This window comes from Rhipicephalus microplus, chromosome 3, assembly GCF_043290135.1.
Source record: "Rhipicephalus microplus isolate Deutch F79 chromosome 3, USDA_Rmic, whole genome shotgun sequence".
Lineage (NCBI taxonomy): Eukaryota > Metazoa > Arthropoda > Arachnida > Ixodida > Ixodidae > Rhipicephalus > Rhipicephalus microplus.
Window position 1 is genome coordinate 180,168,491 of NC_134702.1, and position 21,908 is coordinate 180,190,398.

The window sequence follows — 21,908 nt, forward strand, 5'->3', positions numbered from 1 at the left end:
TCTAGTGGCTAACGTACTCGGCTGCTGACCCGCAGGTCGTCGGATTGAATTCGGGCTTCGGCTGCTGCATTTCCGATGAAGGCGGAAATGTTGTAGGCCAGTGTGCTCAGATTTGGGTGCCCGTTAAAGAACCCCAGGTGGTCGAAATTTTCGGAGCCCTCCACTACGGCGTCTCTCTTAATCATACGGTGGTTTTGGGATGTGAAACCTGACATATCTATCAATCAATCTAACATGACGTTTCACATGTCCTAAAAACTATTCACAGGTGAATTGTAGTACTCCAGTGATAGACCACATAAAGGTTTTTTGAAGAGCTTGATAGCTTTACCCTGTCCATAGTACCTTGTTTTTGCAGCAGCAAGAGCTAAGGTAACTGCAGAGGTTCGACTTACTGCAGTATACAGTTGAACCCGCTTGCAACGAACCTGAGCGTGACGCGGCATCTGTTCACTGTATCCCAAAGTTCATAGTAAATGAAACACATCTTTTAAAAAAAAGTTGCTAGTGAAATCATTAATTTTTTTTGCCCCAAAATGTCCGTGATGCACGTTTCGAAGAGCAGGAGAGATAAGGGCGGTCTCGAGTTCGTTTAAAACGGCAGTGGGCTCGTTCACCGTGGTCCGTGGCATAAGCTGCATGAGGCACTGGCTACAAAGTTTCGTCCTCGCAATCAGATTCCTCCAAATCGCTCTCTCCACGTACTTCATTCACGATGCCCCAATTCGTGCACAATTCCGCAGTGTCGGCATCATCATTGGCCGTATTTAAACCATCTCAACAGATGTCCCACCTGCTCTCCCAGGTCAGAGTCGATGACGCGCTGCCACAAATCGCCGCCCCAGTTCGGGAGCTTCAGGCTCAGCATTGGGCGCGACGTCGACGAAGTCGGTCTCGCAGAAACAGTTTCACGCGCATGTAGTCGTCACCGCCGCTCACAAAATATTCACTATCTCCACGGCTGAATACCGGGAATACCGAAGCGGCAAGTTGGCTTATAGCTGGTCAACAGCTACGAGCAAGTGCTCCGCAACGTGGCACCTAACACGCGGATTACGCTCAAGCCAAGTGGTCACACTTTCGGCGTTTTATTCAGCGGCAGGAAAAAGCGTGCTAGTCCTCCCGTGGGCCATCATGACCACACACGCACACCAAGAGCGAGCAAGACGCGCACATATGACACACATGCCAGAACAACTTTGGGCCAGTTTCCAGTCGGAAAACGAAACTAATTCGAGCCAGCGTGGCAGGCATCGTGGAGGGGTGGCGACGGGCGAAGGGCTTGTGATCAAGAGAGAGGAGGGCAAGCTTGCGAGAGAAGGGCAAGTTGCGATAAAGAGAGGGGAAGATGTGGCTAAAAGGCCACCTTGGAAACCAAAACACACAAGGAAGCAGGTTGGGTAGCTTACTTGAAAGGTTCGCGAAACTCTCACATAGAAAAACTTGGAAAGAGTGCCTGCGCGGGCAGAAGTCGAAGCATGGCCGCACGAATAGGTGCGCATGGCTGTGTTCGAAGAATCGGTGGTCGTGGTGAAAAAATTGTTTTGTTGCGCCGGCGGGTTTGCGTGGCCTCATGACCTTCGATATTTCACGGTAGTTAATTTGCGCGGAACGAATCGCGAAATATTGAAGCTCGTGAGGCCACGCAAGCCCGCCGGCGCAACAAAACGATTTTTTGACCACGGCCGCCGATTCTTCGATTAACGCCGCGCGCACTGATTCAGGCGACCATGCTCTCTTTCCAAGTTTTTCTACGTGAGAGTTTCGCGGACCATTCAAGCAAGCTACCTAACCTGCCTCCTTCCCGTGTTTTGGTTTTCAAAATCGCTCTCCCGCCTCATCTTCCCTCTCTTTATCGCAGCTCCTTGCCCTTCTCTCGCAAGCCTACCCACCTCTCTTGATCACAACCTCTTCGCCCGTCTCCACCGCTCCGTGGCGCGTGCCACGCTGGTTCGAATGAGGTTCGTTTTCTGACTGGAAACGGACCCAGAGCTGTTTCTCGCGTTCTGGCATGTGTATTGGGTGTGCGCGTCTTGCTCTCTCTTGGTGTGCGTGTGTTTTCATGGTGGCCGGTGGGAGGGCTAGCAAGCTTTTTTTTCCTGCCGCTCAACAAAACGTCGAAAGTGTGACCACTTGGCTTGAGCGTAATCCGCACGCTAGGTGTCGCGTTGCGGAGCTGACTAGTTAACTGCCTTCTCTTCAGATGTGCGACAGGAGAGCTTACGGCTTCTCAGCTGAGCGTTTGTGCTCCTAAGTGGTGGAGTTAAAACAGCCGATTTTTTGGGTAACACGAGTCCGTAAAGGCAATAATTAAATTTAACATGGATGGACTGTACTACAGAATAAATATGCATATGTGGCATCATCGTTAAAGAGTAAGAGCGTATGCTTTGTGTGCTGCAGGTTGACAAGCTAGAAGAGAACGAGAACCAGAGGCTGGAAGAATCTGCACAGAATGAACAGAAACCCCTCGTCTATGGTGAGTCATTTCTGGACTAATTGGTTAGAACATGCAGCTCTGGTGTACTGCAATAAAGGCAAAACCTTTCTCCTGACTAAGCTGTGACCACTATAATTTTGGCAGTGACTAAGGTGACGGGGCTCGTCAACTCAGTACTGTCGTAAGAGGGGACCAGTCACCATAGTGAAATTTTAAGTGACTGGGCCCGTCGTAATAGTGATGCCTCTATAATGACAGCCCCGTCATCGTAAAGTGATGACTATGTCACCGTAGTGTAATGGTGAAAATGAGGGGGCCTGTTCCTCTAAATTTGTAGTTTTAGACGCCACCATCTTTCTGTTCTCATGGAGTAGTGGCTTGACGTGCAGTTGGAGAGGCCGTGACGCAGGTCAGCGGTTCGAATTCTTGTATTCAAATTTTACTCTCTCCCCCCCCCCCCTTTTTTCCAAGGTAGTGTCAAGAAAATCGTGTCTGTCTGCGGTGGTTGTTAGCAACCCTACCATGCAGATTTCATAGCACAGTGTCGTTGGTGTCAGACTTCGGTGCGAATCATGCTTTTTTATTGTCTTCTCTTGGTATTGTTTCAAGTATTACTTGTTTTTAAATGATAATCGTGTTCATTCATCGGGGATATAACTACCAACTTTTTTTACATCCAGAGTGGAATGAAGACCTTACCTGATTTATGATTGATACTGCGCTGGGTGTGCAGATTTCGTTCTTTGCGTGCGATTTGACTTTCTTATTGCATTGAATAACCACCCTCCGTGGGGTTTTCATTCGTTTGCATTGATACCGTAGCTTGAACTAATAATTTGTTACACATAATGCAGTTATGGAAGTGCTGTTCAAGCTACTCCAAACTGCTTCAAAAGGGAAATGCTGCTCCAAAATGCAACATTTGCTAGTAACTGCTCCAAACCTGCTCCGAAAGGATATTGGCAAACTAAAGAATGAAGTTGAACCATGGGACCATCCCGTGAGCCTAAGCAAAACCAAGAACAAGCTGTTTGCACTATTACCCTAGCATGCTACTCAGTGACCTAAATCCAGAAAAATCGCAAGAGGTGATACATATTGGTCCATGGTGGGATTTGTATTTTTAATATGGGTTGTATTTTCATTTATGTAAGAAACGTCACTTTCAAATAGAATTAAAAAAAAAACGAGCATGGGGTCCGAGCTCGAGTAATTGCATTGTTCTATTCAGTTTTTTTTAACCTTTTTGAGATTTCCATATTCAACACAGCTTTCCATATTCAACACAGCTGAGGGGCATTTAACACAGATATGCAGTAACAGATAAGAAGCTTTTTAAAAAGTTGATTGTGCTATACTGAACTGTCCCTGCAACGGCTGTCCTCCCCAGCCTGAACATAAAAGTCCGGACTCCCATGACCCCAGGCCCCCCCATTATTTATGCCATTGATGCTACTATACGGCTTGTATACTAGCTGGTTACTAGAATACGGCATGTTTAATAATAAATATAAATATTTATTTGATGTTTAAACAGTTCTTTAGATTGCAGGAGTCCATAGGAATATGCACCTGCTCCGAAAACACCCATAGCAACCCTACGCTATAGCATATTTTTCGACTCCGAAGACCCTTAAGCTTCTCCAAAGCACCATTTATCTGCTCCAAAAAGCAAAATGTTCCTTCCATCACTGAATAATGTGATGTCCCTGAATTATTTCCGCGCATTCTTCGTGTTGCTGTATAAGGCTACATATGGGCTGATGCCTAACGTTGTGCAAGTCAACCTAGAATGTGTACCAACCCTGAGGGCTGTGTAATTGGACAGTATGTTTCTGTAAGTCCGAAAACCACAATACATGACTACAATACATGTAGCTTCGACTTCGGGCCTATACTTTGCCTGAAATGGCACACACAGACTTAGTCATGTGATCCAATTGGCTCCTTCAAGCAAGGGGATATGCTCGTCGCTTAGGTCTCATGAGTATGCTATTCCAACAGTCAAGCCCGCTTATAACGAACCTGAGCGTGATGCGGCACCCGTTCAGTGTATCCAGAAGTTTGTAGTAAATGAAACGCAGCTTTTAAAAAAAGTTGAGTGAAAACACACTTTTCTTGCTCCAAAATGTCCGTGATGCACGTGTTTCGAAGAGCAGAAGCGATAAGGGCAGTCTCGAGTTCATTTAAAACGGCAGGGTGCTCGTTCGCCGAGGCCTGTGGCAAAAGCTGCATGAGGCACTGGCTCCAAAGTTTCGTCGTTCTCGCAATCCGATTCCTCCAAATCGCTCTTGCCACGTACTTCATTCACAATGCCCCAATCTATAAACGGTTCCGCAGTGTCGGCATCATCATCGGCCGTAATTAAACCATATCAAGAGGTGTCCCACCCGCTCTCCCAGGTCAGAGTCGACGACGCGCTGCCACAAATCGCCACCGCAGTTCGGAAGCTTCAGGCTCAGCATTGGGCGCGACGTCGACGAAGTAGGCCTCTCGAAAAGTCTCGCACGCATGTAGCTGTCACCGCCCCCCACGAAATATTCACCATCTTCACAGTTGAATATCGGGACACCCGAAGCGGCAAGTTGGCTGCCAGGCGGTCAACAGCTATGAGCAAGCGCTCCGCAACATGGCACCTAACGCGCGGATTACGCTCAAGCCAAGCGGTCACATTTCCGACGTTTTGTTCAGCGGCAGGAAAAAGCGTGCTAGTCCTCCCATTGGCCATCATGAATGATCACACATGCACACCAAGAGCGAGCAAGACGCGCACACGCGACACATGCCAGAACGCGTGGAACAGCTCTAGGCCCGTTTCCAGTCAGAAAACAAAACTAATTTGAGCCAGCATGGCGGGCGTCGCGGAGTGGTGGAGACGGGCGAAGGGGTTTTGATCGAGAAAAGAGCAGACTTGCGAGAAAGGGGCAAGAAGTTGTCATAAAGAGAGGGGAGGATGTGGCGAGAGGGCTGCCTTGAAAAACCAAAACACAAGGGAAGGAGGCAGGCTGGGTAGCTTGCTTGAAAGGTTCGCAAAAATCGCACGTAAAAAAAAACTTGGAAAGAGTGCCTGCGTGCGCAGAAATCAAAGCATGGCCGCCTGGATCGGTGCGCGCGACGGTGTTCAAAGAATCGATGGCCGTGGTCAAAAAATCGTTTTATTGCACCGGCGGGTTCGCGTGGTCTCACGAACTTCAATATTTCGTGATTTGTTCCGCACAAATTAACAGCCGTTTTCACGCTCCTGCATGCGCGGAAGGCATGCTGAGTTGAGTGCGAAGTGAACGAGAACAAGTCCTAAATACGAAACGAATTGCAAATTATCAGAGTAGGTGGGGTAGCGTATGCGCGTGCTCTAGACGCAGATTATCGGATTGAGTTGGTGACTGACGATGTTGGCAAATGTTCTGGTCACTCCAGGCCGGCGACACCAACGACAGTACCAGCAATCAAAAACAGGGTATATGGCCGACCGGTCTTCGAAAGATCGGTGGCAGCGTGAAAACGCGGGCCCCGTCTCGCGATGCGGGGTGCTCAGAGTAGCGGGGGGACAAAGCACGGAGGGGTGCGTGACAAAAAGCGGTCGGGGCATGGAGGAAGGAAACAGCTTTCCTTCCTCCATGGGTGGGAGAAAGCGGCAACTAAAGGGTCGCAGAGGCATGGTTGGCGTTTAACTATAAGAATGTATGGGCACCTTGCCGATGCCTGATCCGTGGTCAAAATTGGTTTCCAGGGAAGTCGGCAGACCGCAGACTTTGTTTGCTGTAACCGATCAGCGGTGCTCAGAGACGTTCGTTGTAAGTGCGATTTTGTGCTATTGAACCAATGTATATTTTCACGGTCACGGGGATATTGTTCGTTTTAAGCGAAAGTTCGTTTTAAGTGGGGCCGTTATATGTGGGCTCAACTGTATATGCAAACGTAGATAAGCATTCAGCTCTCTACGGTGCTGTAGATGCTCACATGGGGGTGTGCTCTCTGTAGCTGTCTTCCCATCCTGAGACGACTCTTGTCCTGCGGGAGCGGCACGGGTTCCGTATCATTCTAGATGATGAAAATGCGTACACACCCAAGCTTTGAGGGTGACCGGTCATCTGGATGTTTTAATCTGCAAGTGCTGTCTGGTGCAGCTGTGGGCTTGAATAAACCACAAGGTGTGACAGAGTCGATGAAACAATTACAGTGAAAGCTCATTAATTCGAACTTCAATAATTCGAACTATAAGTTATGGTCCGGCCAAGCTCCATACAAGCCTATGAATAAAAAAGCCCGTTAATTCGAATGCGAGTAGGTTCTGCCGCGGATAACTCGGACTGCGCGCCACCGCATCGGTGGCTTGGCTAGTCACTGGATAGGGCGGCTGCAGAGTTACAAGGTGGCGTTGACAGGGAGCAGAGAGAAAAACGGAAAAACTGGCACGGAGGCCAGAGTGCAGAAAATAGCGCCACTTACTGTTCACCCCCTCCCCCACAATCTCTCTCTCTCGGCGGCTGCCTGCTCTCCATCCTACGTAACCTCCAAGATTTGTTTTTTTTTAAGTGCCAATCTCGGATCCTTTGAAAATCCTGCGTAGTTGTCGCTGTTAGACGACAGATGGCATGACCAGCACACAGCAAATCGGGTGCGTCGTAGCTTCGCCCAGCCTTCTCTGCAGTCGGCCTCGGGCATGCGTCGTACACCTCGGCTGTTTGTGCTGAGAGTAGCTTCCGACTGTCGCGATTCTTTGTGTAAGTGTTAGGCCTCGGCTAACATTTGTTGCGGTAGCGCCGGTAGTAGCTTCCCGTCTGTCGCGATTCTGCTGCTCCGACTTGATGGCGTGCGCCCGCGGCAAATAATGTGCCATAACACTTCAGGAGAAAGCTGATATCCTGCAAGAAGTGGACACCTGACTCTTGCCTAAGCAAGATATCCTGAAAAAGCATGGGGTATCGAAAACGCTATCTACTTATATAAAAAATAGGACAATTGAAGATGCCTTTGAGGCAGAAGTTGCGAGCAAAAAGAGGAGGTTGCGGCCCGCAAAGTATCCTGACCTCGAGAAAGCGCTTCTCATTTGGATAAAGGAAATGCGTTCGCAGGACATACCACTGAGTGGCCCAGTCATACTGGCAAAGGCAGCGGACTTCGCCCTGCAGCTAGACTACGACGACTTCGCTGCTTCAGATGGGTGGTTGCACAATTTCCGCGAACGCTACAACCTCATTTTCCGTGCTGTGTCGGGTGAAATGAACGCAGTCAACATGGAAACTTGTGAAGGTTGGCGCTCCGAAGAGCTTTGTTATGACCCACATCGGTAGGCGCCATGCTGTCGCTGAGAAGCGTAGCCGGGCAGCGTTCCCACGCCTGGAACCCCGGTTTTCTTGGAACCAGCGTCGAGAGATGACGGGGGAGCGGCGCTCTTTTAATCCTCAAAGAAGTAGCCGACTCGCCGCTTGCCTATGCCCGCCAGGTATTGTCCCGGCTAGCCGGCGGATGAGACGTCATGTCACCACGAAGCTGTAAGCCGTTCCAGAGGGGACAACAAAGACAGCGTATTCCTTTGAAGAAACGGCGACCGCCGCCACAAAGTGCCCTGCTAATTGAGCGGACCGTTTGGCGGACCGTTTGATGTCTGCTGTCCGAAGCTTGGGACCCCTCGACCAGCGACATACACGACGAGCAAGAGCCTCTCTGGCGCCACCTTTAAGTGCAGTGATCTTGACTCGAAATTGGATGTTCACGTGCGCCGTGCATGCTCGTACCCCTCACCTGTTGTGTGCGTGTGTGATTGGTGTTCCACTGAAGGAGGAGCCGGACAGGGCTTATAACGGCGCCGCAGAGTGCAGGACGTGGCTCTGAACTGTGTAGCGGTTCAACCACCACGTTCGTGGTTTGCGAACTCTTAACCTCATGCTGTAAATATTTGTAAATAGTGCCATAAACCTGTTTGTTTTTCGTATCCACATCTCGTAAGCGTTCGTTTCCTCAACCCGAAGCTACACCACGCTACCACAGCACCCCGGGATCCCAACAACTGGTGATCAGCGAAGGGATTCCCAACAGCTTCAAGGCTACATGGAGAAGTATTCTCTGCAGGACATATTAAATGCGGATGAAACTGCCTTATTTTTCAAATTGCTGCCCGCCAAAACTCGCGTATAAAGGCGACAAGTGCACGGGAGGGAAGAAAAATAAGGAACGGATAACTGTGATGTTTGCTGCGAACATGACTGGTATCGAGAAGTTGCCTCTGATAGTGATAGGCAAGTCGAAAAGTCCTCGTTGCCTCAAGAACATTTGGTCCCTCCCATCAGACTACGCGGCCAACAAAAAGGCCGTGATGACGGGAGAATTGTTCGCGCTGTGGCTGGGAAAGCTTGCCAAGAAGTTCGAACGCTGCTGCCGCAAAGTCCTGCTTCTTGTGGACAACTGTTTGGCTCATAAAGTCAATGTTGAGACGAAGGCCATTGAGCTGGCCTTCCTTTCAGCAAACTCGAGAGTGGTACTGCCGCCCATGGACCAGGGTATAATTAGAAATTCAAAATCATTTTATGGGAGTCGTATGTTGGAACGAATTATTTTGTGCAATGACTACCAAGTGACAGCCCTAAGTGCACTACACATGCTTGTGCATTCTTGAGAGCAAATGACAGCGCTTACGATAGCAAATTGCTTTTGTCACTGTGGCTTCAGCACCGAAGCTCTGCAAGCTGACGAGCCACCAGTGCTCGAACACGGCGTCACCGACCCCATAGCGAACGTTTTGGAAGACGTCGGCTTTGCGGACTACAGTTAATTCCTGGTATATCGAACTCGCCAAAAAATGTTCATTAGTTCGATATATGGCATAATTCGATATAGGCCCGGTATAGGTTTTGACACAAAGGCACATAACAAACTAAAGTACTTCATTAATATGGTGGCTTACTTGCGTGCCCTACTGTGGAACAAAATAGTCCCGGATTTATTTCTGTGTCAACGACTTCACTGCCTGCGACAGCACGCACGCCTCCACGTTGTCAGTCGGAGCAGCTGAGGCCGCAACCTTCCACATTCAAGCAATAGCGCCGGACCAACGCAAGTGCACTAATCACTTCTGAGGATGTAGGCAATGGGCCGTCGTCGATTTCTATTTTGCTGTCGCTTTGGCTCGTGGTCGGCACGACGTCTGCAATGTAATCCTCATCCTGTAATTGGCCCATGATGGGGACATCATCGCCCACACTGACGAACTCGTCGAATGTCGATCCGTCGATAGCACCCGGGAACTCTGCCAGCTCGTTCCAAACTTCGGCGGAAACACCTGCGTTGTCTTCAGTGCTGTCAGATTTTGGGGTGTCATCACCAGGCATGCGGAAGCCGGCATGCCTAAAGCAGTTCTGGATCGTCTCCTTCTTCACATCTGCCCACGATCTACTCAACATAGAAATAGCTCCGAGCAAGTCGATCTGAAGCTCCCTGCCGACACAAAGGTTCTGAAGCAGCCTCTCCACCAGGCACTTCCGATAGCCGGCTTTCATTGCTCGTATAACTCCTTGATCCAGTGGTTGCAGTACAAATGTAGTGTTCAGGGGCAAAAAACGCAGCTCGATGTTGCTGAAGGTCGTACTGCAGTGGTGCGATGAACATTTGTCCACGAGCAGGCACACCTTGCGATTTTCGCCTACCATATCATCATTCCACGACGATAGCCATCTGCTGAAAAGCTCCCCGGTCATCCACGCTTTTGAGTTTGCTCGGTAGGTAACTGGAAGCGACAGCGCATTTCGAAAATACTGCGTTGTTTTGCTTTTCCCGATAACCAGAGGTCGAAGCTTTTTCGATCCGTCTAAATTAGCTGCCAACAGCACGGACACACGAGCTTTGTTTGCCTTGCCGCAGCTTGTCTTGTCACCACGACACGGGTCTTGTTTGGCAACATTTGCCAAAATAGAGTGGTTTTATCCGCATTGAAGGCATCTTGGGCTCTATATCTTGCTGCGATATCTCGCCAGTTTTCCTCTAGCCATTTTTCTACACTGTCCAGGTCCGCCGCTCTGCTTTCACCTGTAACAGCTTTGCCAACGATATCGTGCTGTTCTTTGAACCGCTGAAGCCAGCCTGAATCGCCTTGGAAATCATTCCTGCCAAGCAGAAAAGCAAGGTCCTTGGCTTTCTGCTCGATCGTAGGCCTAGACACCGGGATGTTTCGCGACCGAACGTCCACAAACCACTTGTAAACGGCCGCTTCAACATCTTCGTACACAGCAGCGCGCACACGTTGGGCGCCACGGGCACTTGGCCTTTTGTCCGACTTAGCCCTGATGTCTTCCTTGTTCTTCAGGATAGTACTCAAGGCGCTCCTTGGAATTTTGTACGCCGCGGCGACGTCGGACTTTTCAACTGCGTTCAACCAGATTGATGATTTCGATTTTTGTGGTGAACGGCAAATTTTGCCTCTTTGCGCAAGCCATGATGACAGCGCGCCAATACAGTTCACAGAGCACCAACAGGCAACACCACAGACAATGCTGAATCGGCAGCAGCAGGCACACAAGCACAAAGAAAAAATGACGCTCACTTCTACCGCCTCAGTGCCTCGGAGAAAGCACGATGGCCTCTGATTGGCTGTAAGCGCTGTGAGCGGGCCAGGATCATTTCTTGGAGGGGGTGTTCGCCTGCACACAACCGGGTCTAACCAACTTTTTCTAAGGTGGCGCCGGCAGTTTTCCCCACAACCGCGAGGGAAAGCCAACTGGCTGGGGCACTTTTGAGGCACATGGAGTTTGATATATCAGTTGTCGTTGCTATTCGTTCGATAAAACACTAACTTTTGTTATATATTCTCAATGTAAACTTATCGTGTTTAGGAATTGTTCGATATACGGTATAATTTGATATAAACGGGTTCAATATAGTCGGGCTCGACTGTACGTCGATGTGGACTCGGGTGCAGTGGTGTGTGGTGTACTCACGGATGGCAACATATGTCATGTGAGAAGTGCGGAACCTGTCGCTGCCAGTGACGATGATGAGGAGGACAAAGCACCAGTGCGGCCCTCTGCTGCGGAAGTCATGGCCGGATTGAATGCCGCCCGTCTTAAGTTTTGAAGAAACGGAGAAGAGGCCTTCCGCCAAATTCGCTCGTTAGAGCAAAAAGTACTGGCAGTCGCCTTGAAGGAAAGAAGGAAGACCGCGATCACATATTTTTTCTAAAAATAAATTGTTATGCCCTACTCGCAGTGTGCTATTGTTCTTCACTTTTGTTAGTTTGAACTGAGGCAGCTTCCCCTTGCGGTTCAAATTAACGAGCTTTTACTGTACGCAAGTCTTAACCTGCATCTAGCAGCGTCGATGTATCCTACAATGAGGGAAGGTCGCCTCGTGCAACAGTAAAGAAAAAAAAAAACTTTTCCAATCACTTCAGTAAGAGCACAAACAGCAGTATTATGTTGAGGCCCCTCACTATGGGCAGCGTTGTTAAAACGGGCCACCTCATAAGTACATCATTACGGTGTGCTGTATCAATTGTCTCGATGCGGTAGTGTCTCTGCACGTGCGCGCTTTAAAAGATGGTGGTGAAAACTCTCTACTGTTGCAATACTGCAGTGGATTTCGCGGTGGGGGGGAGCTCAGACAAGGCCTCTGTGGCAACTGCCACTCCTCGAGCCGGATCAGTTGGCGAGCACCCCGACTCATCTGATCGTCCAGGTTCTCCCTGGCCAGCGACTTTTCCCATCGCTCCGCTGTAGGATGCAGCCTTTAGAATAGGCAACATTACTCGAAACAATATAGAAACAGAAAAGAAAAAGTTCAGTTGGTCAGCACGACTCGATCTGAAATTTCACACCAACAACGCATCATGTTCCATACCAACAACGTACTGTAAGGGATGGGAAGGAAGGTCGTTGATGGCATCCCTCCGCTGCCACCAGTTGTTGGGGTCGAAGGAGAATCGCAGGAGGATACGGACGCTGACAAGAGGATACGGAAAACAAAACAGGTTTATGGCACTATTTACACATATTTACAGAAAAAGAAAGGTTAGTGGTTTCACATACCACGAGCGTGGTGGTTGAACTGTTACATAGTTCAGAGCGACGTCCAGCACTCTGCGGCGTCGTTTTATGCCCTGTCGGGCTCCTCCTCTCCGACTGAACACCAATCACACACACACAACAGGTGAGGGGGACGAGCATGCACGGTCCACGTGAACGTCCAATATTGAGTTTTGAACACTGCACTGCAAGTGGCGCCAGCAGGGCTCTTCCTCGTTGTGTGTGTGCCGCTACTCGAGAGTTCCCACGATCCTGTCAGCATACCTCAAAGGGTCCGCCGATTTTGTTCGCTCAATTAGCGGGGTGATTTGCGGTGGCCGCCGCGGTCTCTTCCAGGAAGATGCTTTCTTTGTTGTCCTCTCTGGAACTGTTTCTGATGTCGTGGCGACACGTCTCATCCTCCGGCCATCACGGACAATGCCTGACGAGCATAGGCAGCCGGCCGGTCGTCTACTTGATTGGGGATCAAAAGGAGCGCCGCTCTCCTGTCAGCTCTGGCGCTGGTCACAACAGCTTCCCCGTCGTCAGATGAATCACCGAGGTCATCAGGCACCGTTGCTGCTTGAAGGTACGACGAAAGGGTCCGCATTTGAGACGGGAACTCGTCTTTGCCTGCCGCATTGTCTGGGTAATTACTCAAATCTTCGACAGTGTCTGGCAGACTGGGCGCCGAAGGGATTGAAAGCCTCCCCCGTGGACCAGCTTACGCACAACGGCGACTGCCCAGACGAATTTCCAGGCCAAACTTAACAGCTCCTCCGCCGCCCGAAAAATCTCTGCTGGCCAGCGCTCCCAACCGCTGGGCACGAAGAGAATGGTTGGTGACGAGGACGATGGCCTGGCTTTCTCCCTCCAGCTGCGAACTCGAAACCAACTCCCAAACCAGCTCACAATGATCGACAACAGCAAGGCGAACCACACAACACGATACCATGCCGAAGTCAAGCACATTTGACCCGCTTAAAACCCTCCAGGCTTCTCAAGAAAAACAAAAGAGAAACCTGTACGCAAAAACTTTGAGACAATTTGGTGCCGCCAAAGTTACAACAATCATGGACGTGGAGATGTTTACCAAAGATGTAACATATTGCCGTGTGAGAAGCACACAAAGGCAAATATAATTTGGCCCCATATAACCATAATCACACTACTTCAAAACTAGCTTTTTCCTGCCATCCGCACTACTAAGTTGTAACTCCCCTTTAACTTCATGACTAATTTCATGAAACGCAACCAACTACATGGTTTTTACACGAGAGCTGTCAGACACTATACACAAGGTATCTGAGCACATTTTTCATTCTCTCAATACTTAACGTAGTCGTCAGTGCCTACTTGTAGGACACCCTGACGCCAATGAAAACTTACTCGCAGCAGATCAAACTGCGTCCTATAAATCCGAGAACTGTATCTCTAGCCTCAAAATTTGGTTAACGCAACGCTCTCAGCTCAAGTGATCATATGATCCCTAAGTAATCGCAAAAACAACAAAATGAAGGGAACAAAACCTTTCATGCTACGGGCTCATTTGATGAATGTAGCTCCATGTCAGCCCATTTTTTTAAAGAACGTTCAGGATTTTACTGTGCGCCCTAGCACGACATCATGCTCTCATCCAAAGCGCGCTAGCAAGCGAAAACGCATTTAATCATAGGTGATATCCCTTTAACTTCGGTATCCCTAAACACTCATTTGAACGTAAATATTCACAAAAACCAAAACGCTATGAAAAATAACGCTAGACGCCGTACACGTCATGAGCATCTAACAAAATGGGCGTTAATTTTGCGCTAAAACTCCTGTACCGAATGTTTCTCTAACCTGAGCATTTCGAAAATCGCTTTTGGTTTTATTCTAAAACCTTCCTAAACATTGCTCATTTACTCTATTTAAGTTCTTACATAAAAGAAAAACTCGTAGCACGCAGTCAGTTGACTGATGCGGGTTACTGCTTCCGCATAACTCTTAACACTCGTAATGCTTTTAAGAAATCTATAAGGGGAAGAAACTGTATCTAAACAAACTAGCCTTGAAGATGACAAAGGAATATTACTTCAAAACCAAAAAAATAAGCAAACAAACATGCTTCCCCGTAAATTACTGTGTCACCCTCTCAAGCTTACAGTCGGCCCTCACTTCAATCGCACACGCGGCGGTCGCGCTCTTGGCGGATTTCGCGAACGCCAGAGTCCACAACGTGCACGTGCTACCAGCTGAACGGTAGCGTTACGCCTCATTTGCGATTTCGGCCGACTTCTGTCAATCTGGCGGAGGGAACTCGAGCAATGCAAGGGAAAGAGTGACGGTGTCCTCTTTGGTCTAGCTCCCGAGCGGTGTTTAGCTACTGTGGCTTTTCTTGTAGGACACCTTCGACACTCCTGTCCCCGCAAAGCCTTAAACCTCTTCCGCGAATTCTGTCGCGAACCCTCTTTCCTCCTACTTTTCGTCCGGTTGCTCGGACGCATGCAATGCAGTTTTGACGCTGCTGCAAAGCTCTTATTTGCTATGCTGACAGGTTTTGCGCCTTCTTTTACACGCGTAGTACTGTTCGTCTTTCTCGCGGCTTTGCGAAGTCTTTCGTATGCGCCGCTTTTTGCGGCTCGTTGCCAAGCTTTCATATTTCATCGCAAGCTCGTCAACTCTCACACAGTATTCGTCCGCTGTCAAACCCGTGCAGTCTAAATGATTTCTGAAAAAAATCCCCTATTTCACATTCTAGACTGGCGTACAGCTCGGCGCTTTTAGGAACAGTGCGGCTGTTTTCCTTCAGACACTCTAGCTGGCATTGATGTGAGTAGTCGACAACCGTGCTGTTTTCCTCACTCTCTGCATTTGCTGCTTCTCCCGAGCTTTCTCCGGTGTTCTTGATGTCTTCGACCTCATTTGCAAGATCCACCGTTACGACAAACACAGTTGAGGTCTGTACCAGCTTTTCTACAGCTATCCTAGCTGTTTCGCTAGCATTTAACTGGCACAGCACCTCGTCGCACTCGCTCTGACCTTCAGTGGCCTCTCTCATTAGAGCAGCATCTTTAGCAGCTCTCGCATTTGGTTCGTCTTCGAACCTGCTGCGCTCTTCACACGTGCTAGCCTTCTCTTAAGCTCTGGGCTGCACCTCGCACTTCCCGTGCGCTACACTTCGAATAGCTGAAACTTCCGCCTCCTTGCCTCGACTTTTTCTTCAGACAGTTCAATCACTAGGCTGAGAGCTCGCTCACGCTCTTCACCTCGCTCCCGTTTTTCTATCTCCCATTTTCGCTCACTATCCACCTTGGTGCTATAAGAGACACGCCGACCTCTCTCAGGCTTGGTTTTACTACCAGCACAACATCGCGCGTTCTTCACGGGAGCGTTCGTGAGCTTGTACTCTATTCGCTTTCTGTCAACTCTGATGCCGAAGCACCGCAGTAAAGCTGCCTTAGCTACATCGTACCTATTGAACTGTTCCACGGAAAGGTAGTTTAATCTACCCATCACAATGACCGGAAGGACACTCAATCAGGTGATAGACCAACAGTCTTCGTCGAGCTCTAGTTCTCTGCAAACTTTTTCGTAAGAGGTTAGATAACTCTAAATCCTCCCCCTCTTCGAATGCATGGATCCTCGAATTTATTTGAGACGCTCTAAGGAACAGTATTGATTCTTTTCTCTCTTCCTGTTTTAATTTCAGGCTTTCCTCCCACTGCTCTCTCTCCTGCTCTCGTTCCATTCTTTTCGTTTCTTCCCTCTCCTTTCTCTCCCTGCTTTCCTTTTCTTTTCCTACCCGTTCCTTTCGTTTCCGTTCCTTTCGTTTCCGTTCCTCTCGTTTCCGTTCCTCTCGTTCGCGTTCCTCTCGCTCCCTTTCTCTCTCTCGCTCCTCCATTTCCTTTTTTCAGAAATCTCTACTGAGTTTTTGATCTCCTCCTCACTGGCTTTTTGCGAGATCAGCCTCACAATCGCTGTCCTGCCCATTCTTTCCTCTACTTCAATGCCAAGATGCTTATACACAGCCAAAAGTTCATCTCTTAGCATTGCCTTCCACGACATGATTGCCGTTGTACTTTGGTCCTGCATTTCACACATAATTAGGTGATCCCTACAACTCGCAAAAGGTAATCTCCCTAATTCACACACGATCCAGCTTCTAATAAACTCACACAATTGAAGCCTGGAAAGTCAAAGCAAAGACCAAGCACTCACCACAGCACAGCACCACGTCGTGAAGTTCATCTCACCGCTGCCAACCAGTTGTAAGGGATGGGAAGGAAGGTCGCTGATGGCATCCCTCCGCTGCCACCAGTTGTTGGGGTCGAAGAAAAATCGCAGGAGGATACGGACGCTGACAAGAGGATGCGGAAAACAAAACAGGTTTATGGCACTATTTACACATATTTACAGAAAAGAAAGGTTAGTGGTTTCACAAACCACGAGCGTGGTGGTTGAACTATTACATAGTTCAGAGCGTCGTCCAGCACTCTGCGGCGTCGTTTTATGCCCTGTCGGGCTCCTCCTCTCCGAGTGGAACACCAATCACACACACACAACGTGAGGGGGACGAGCATATTGAACGTCAATATTGAGTGAACGTCGAATATTGAGTTGTGAACACTACACTGCAAGGTGGCGCCAGCAGGGCTCTTCATCACCGTGTGTGTGCCGTTAGTCGATAGTTCCCACGATCCTGACAGCATACCTCAAAGGGTCTGCCGATTTTGTTCGCTCAATTAGCGGGGTGATTTGTGGTGGCCGCCGCGGTCTCTTCCAGGAAGATGCTTTCTTTGTTGTCCTCTCTGGAACTGTTTCCGATGTCGTGGCGACAGGACGTCTCAGCCTCCGGCCATCACGGACAATGCCTGATGAGCATAGGCAGCCGGCCGGTCGTCTACTTGATTGGGGATCGAAAGGAGCGCCGCTCTCCTGTCGGCTCTGGCACCAGTCGCAACAGCTTCCCCGTCGTCACATGAATCACTGAGGTCATCGGGCACCGCTGCTGCTTGAAGGTACGACGAAAGGGTTCGCATTTGAAAGACGGGAACTCGCCTTTGCCAGCCGCATTGTCTGGGTAATTACACAAATCTTCGACAGCGTCTGGCAGACTGGGCGCCGAAGGGATTGAGAGCCTCCCCCGTGGACCAGCTTACGCACAACGGCGACAGCCCTGACGAATTTCCAGGCCAAACTTAACAGTACCCACTGCGCCTTGAAAAATCCACGCGGTAGGGCTAAAAACCGGCACAAACAGCGACATGATTTTCTTGCAAAAAAGCAAATTACGGCTTTTTGAAAGCAGCAACGTCAGTATTGACACATTCCTTCGAAAAAAATCTAATAAAAGAATAACAAAACATGATTTGTACTAATGACCTGTGGCACGACCACATCTCCAACTGCGCGTCAACCAACTGTGCCACCAGAACAGCTAGGCAGTGGCGTCTAAAGCGACTACAAATTTACGCAATGCCCCCCCCCCCCCCCCTCATTTTCACCATTACACTACTGTGATGGGCCCCCTCACCACAGTCATTGCTTTGCAATGACGGGACTCGTCACTATAACTGCATCGCTGTTATGATGAGGCTGCTTTCGCTGTTACGACTGTTACGATTTTTTGGCTTGTGAAGTGCAACTAGTGATGTCCTGCTGTTAGTATGAACGTTGACGTCCTGTGAAAGCAATGTTGCACGGTGAAAACAGCTCCGTCGCGCCCTTTTGAGTGCGCAAGCCTGAAACTTCGAGTGCAACAAAAGCAGGAGATCAGCTGTATTTCAACTAGGAAACGTATCCTCAGAAGTGAAATATCAGCTTTTTGGCCGGCTGAAGCTACTCTGGGGATAGAGCTTGACTAGGTAATGACCCATAATGTAACTGTGCAAAAAAATAGACAAACACAAAAGGAATGAAAAGGACATACAAATGCAGACAGGGACAGACAAGCCTTTTGTGTTTCAGTCTGTTTTCTATTCAGTCAATAATTTTCATCTTCTATGTAATCAGGATGGAGAAGGTGGATTATGGCGGCGGTGTTATGAGGTACTTTGAAATTCTTTCAGTTTACCCTTAAGTCGCATATGTAAGGCTTTAAGACGGGCACATTTTCGTCGTCGCTGCCCGTTACCGAGAACACCAACCTGGGTTTCTGGCAGCCAGCTGCTGTGTGCCCTGGCTCATGGCACTGAAACATTAGTGGCTTGTTTTCCTCAAAACCCTTTCTTTCACGAGTTTTCCTTTGCTTCGTTCTCGGGTGCATCCTTTACAGCGCTACTGTCTTTACATACAGGACAGTCTCTGAGCGGCTGTCTGCTGGACAAAGGAACGCGCACTCTCTAACTGGCGGCGGGCCGTGTACTCATCGGCCAACTCAGCTGCGCGTTCATTGTTGCTCTCTCGGTCTATCTTGAATCCATAAATACATCTCCTCGTCTAAACATCCGTAAAATTGCTCAAGGCATATCAAATCCACCAGCTTGGTCTCTCATTGTAGGCACCGTCCCTCTTTAGCCACTCCACCGAATATGCTTTCATGCTGAAGCTGAACTCCTGAAATGTTTCACCTGTTTCTTTCCCGAGTGTCCGCAAACATTCGGCGAAACGCTTGTGGTGGAAGTTGAAATTTCTTTTGGAAGTGCAGCCTTCACTTTCTCATAATCCTCTGCGTGTTTTGCTGGTAAACATGCAAGAGTGTCGGCTGCTTGGCAGGGCAAAACCATTAGCAGTTTTTGTGGCATGGGGCATAATCGAAGCCCATCCTCAGACAAGCTTTTTTTTTCCCCCCAAAAGTTACAAGAAATGCTATAATGTCCTCGCTCATTGGGCTGCAAGAGGTACCTCATGCTCACTCGTGCGTCTACATGAATTTCTGCATTTTCTGTTCTTTTACCTATCTCATGTTTTGCCTCTGTTTTCTGCAGCTCAAGCCCTAATTTTTCAAGCTGCCTTTGTTTGCTGAGCGCCTCTTCTTTATGCCTGACAGTCTCTTTCCTCGTCTTTTCGTGCCCTTGGCATCCTTTCCTGAATTAGCTTCCAGCACTCGAAAAGTTCCTCCTCATCCACGCCGGACTTCTTAACCGCATCTATCATGTGTGGCTTCCTATGTATCGCCACCACCTCGATCCCCAGCTCCTCGCACAAAAGCAATAAATCCGGTTTTCTTAACTTGTTCAAATCCATGGTCCACCCTTTGCAGACTTTCAAACTGCCGTGAAGGTGTCACTAAAGTACCAAAGCCTTCACGAAAGAGCAACCAATCTATACCCCTTTGGATGAACCTCTGCATCAATCCAAAACACCTGGCAGAATTTCTAAAGAAAGTGAGCACTCACCAGCTTCAGCATCGTAAAAGAACATGACCAGCATCATAAAAGAACATGAACCGGATCCCACCGCTGCCACCACTGATGCAAGCGAGGAGCGGGGCACAGCTGGCAACCGAGGCAACGGGCAAGGAAGAACCCTTGTGAGGCTTCTTGACGACAAAAACGCTCTATATATTTAGATGTTTACACGGTGTTCAATAGACTGGGCGTCGAGGCACGCCTTTCCGCGAGACACAACCGGCCGTAACGGAGGCCAGAGAGAGCACCCCTACGCACATGCGACGCGCTTTCTTATCCCCCTCTGTCTGTGCACGTGCTTCTGAAACACCAACTGCGTGTCACAGTGATTGTGTGCGACGCAGACTGCGTGTCACTGGCACGCCAGTGCGTGTTCCTTGCAGTGCACTTACTATTCCTTTGCTCTTGTGGGACAGACAGCGCTTTTGTCGACGAGCACTGCTTGAGAGGGCTCAGCTGAAGGGCGTCTCTTGTACCGCCAGTCCCCAGTCATGACAATTGATAATGAAGCTTGTATGTTCAGTTGTTATGAAGCTGCTACTCTTATGAAGTTATGACAATTGCATGCTTAGTGTGCTTGTTTCTTCTCTTGCAGCCCCGGAGCCCCAGCTAATGCTGACAGCACCACCGGGCATGTTGGGTGCACCTGGCTACGCACCTCCTTACGGAGCACCCATGCCAGGCTACCAAGGCTACAGCATGTAGGCACAGACTTCCACCCCTAATGACGATGATGGGTGGTTCAACAGACTGCTACTCGACGCATCCTGCCCCTTCACGTTTGGTCTGACCTCCTCTTCTGTGCCACAGAACCCCCCCCCCCTTTTTTTTTTAAATTTACCCCACCTTAGCAGAAGAAACTCTGTGGGCCTCGCTCTCTGCGCTTAAGATTTTTTTTTATTCGTCGCCTCTCATAGCTGCGTCTTTCAGTCTCGAGAAGTGCAGTAGAGCAACATTCCCCCCCACTGCTGTTTTACTGTTCCCCAGCCTGCTGGTTCAGGGCGCGCTGCGTGTCTGTGTTTTGTGCGTGAGACTTTCCTGTGTAACATGTACCGGGTACATATGCGTGCGTGTTAGTGTCTTGTTGCAAGGGGCACACTTTCCTCTATTCTGCTGCTTCTCCGGGTATCTGTAGCCGAGTGGTATTTTTTTGTTCTCTTGGCACAGCCAAGCACTTGGCCACCTCCTTATCCACTGTACGTGTCTGTGTGTGCGCTCGTCAATGTTGCGTGCCTGAGGTGGAGCTATGTTTGAGAGTGGGGCTGGTTGTACAGTACTTTGAGTGTGCTACCTTGTGTATTTTATTTTAGTCCCGAGCCCACTTGGTAATTTTTTTTTCCTCTAAGAGCGTCGAGTGGCTGGGAGGACAGGACCAGTGTTAAATCGACATTAGTGCTGATCAAAACGAGGCAGACCAATCTCTTCTCGCCGATGCTTGCAACAGCGATCGGGTGTTGGACGAGTGAGAACGTTGGACAAGGCCGAGGACACCGCAAACGGTGGGGGGGGGGGGGCAGGGGGCAGCCACAGTTTTGCACGGGGCCGGTTATGCGACAAGCTTTTCATTTTTTTTTGTCTAACAAAATTGAGTGCTCTATTTATGTAAATGGTGTTGTCCCTGCGCTGCGCCTTCATCCCGATGAACTCCAAGCTTACAGTGAGTGATGAAGGTAGCGACTTTTCGCCGTGATTGGACTGCCAGCAAAGTGCGGAGCCAAGCAGCGAAAGAGATGTTGCGGGTCGGTTCCTTTGACACGCGCGAGTGGGCCACGTGTCTGTGTGCTGCTAGAGCGGAGAGGAGCGCGAGGAATTGGGGTTTCTGGGAAATGAAAAAAGGAAGGCGCAATGCACACTGGGTGTTGTCACTTGCATTGCTGGGACACAGCGATAAATGAATGTGCGCATGCATCAAGTTTTCGTGCCCATTTTCTTGAGTGTCCATTTGCCTTAGTTCATTTGGAAGCGAGAAAAAGAATGCGAAGCTGTGTTGTCCCTCTTTTGTTCTTGTTTTTTCTTCTTTTTTGCTTCACCCTGGAATGAGAGACTTGTTATATATACATTATACATATTATATATATATATATATATATAGGAGAAGTTTAAAAAGAAATGTATGTAGTTTCTGAAGGAGAAATAAATTGCGTC

General features: G+C 49.1%; 1 protein-coding gene across 1 annotated transcript in view; it reads left to right on the forward strand.

Moving 5' to 3' along the window:
- Chc (clathrin heavy chain) overlaps positions 1-20,817 on the forward strand; it is an 83,008-nt gene extending 62,191 nt beyond the window's left edge. Inside the window, exons 10-11 of the mRNA XM_037420609.2 lie at positions 2,404-2,479; positions 20,359-20,817. Of these exons, the coding sequence (XP_037276506.1) occupies positions 2,404-2,479; positions 20,359-20,468 (186 nt within the window). The 3' untranslated portion in view covers positions 20,469-20,817. The remainder of the gene's footprint in view (positions 1-2,403; positions 2,480-20,358) is intronic.
- The last annotated feature ends 1,091 nt before the right edge of the window (positions 20,818-21,908 follow it).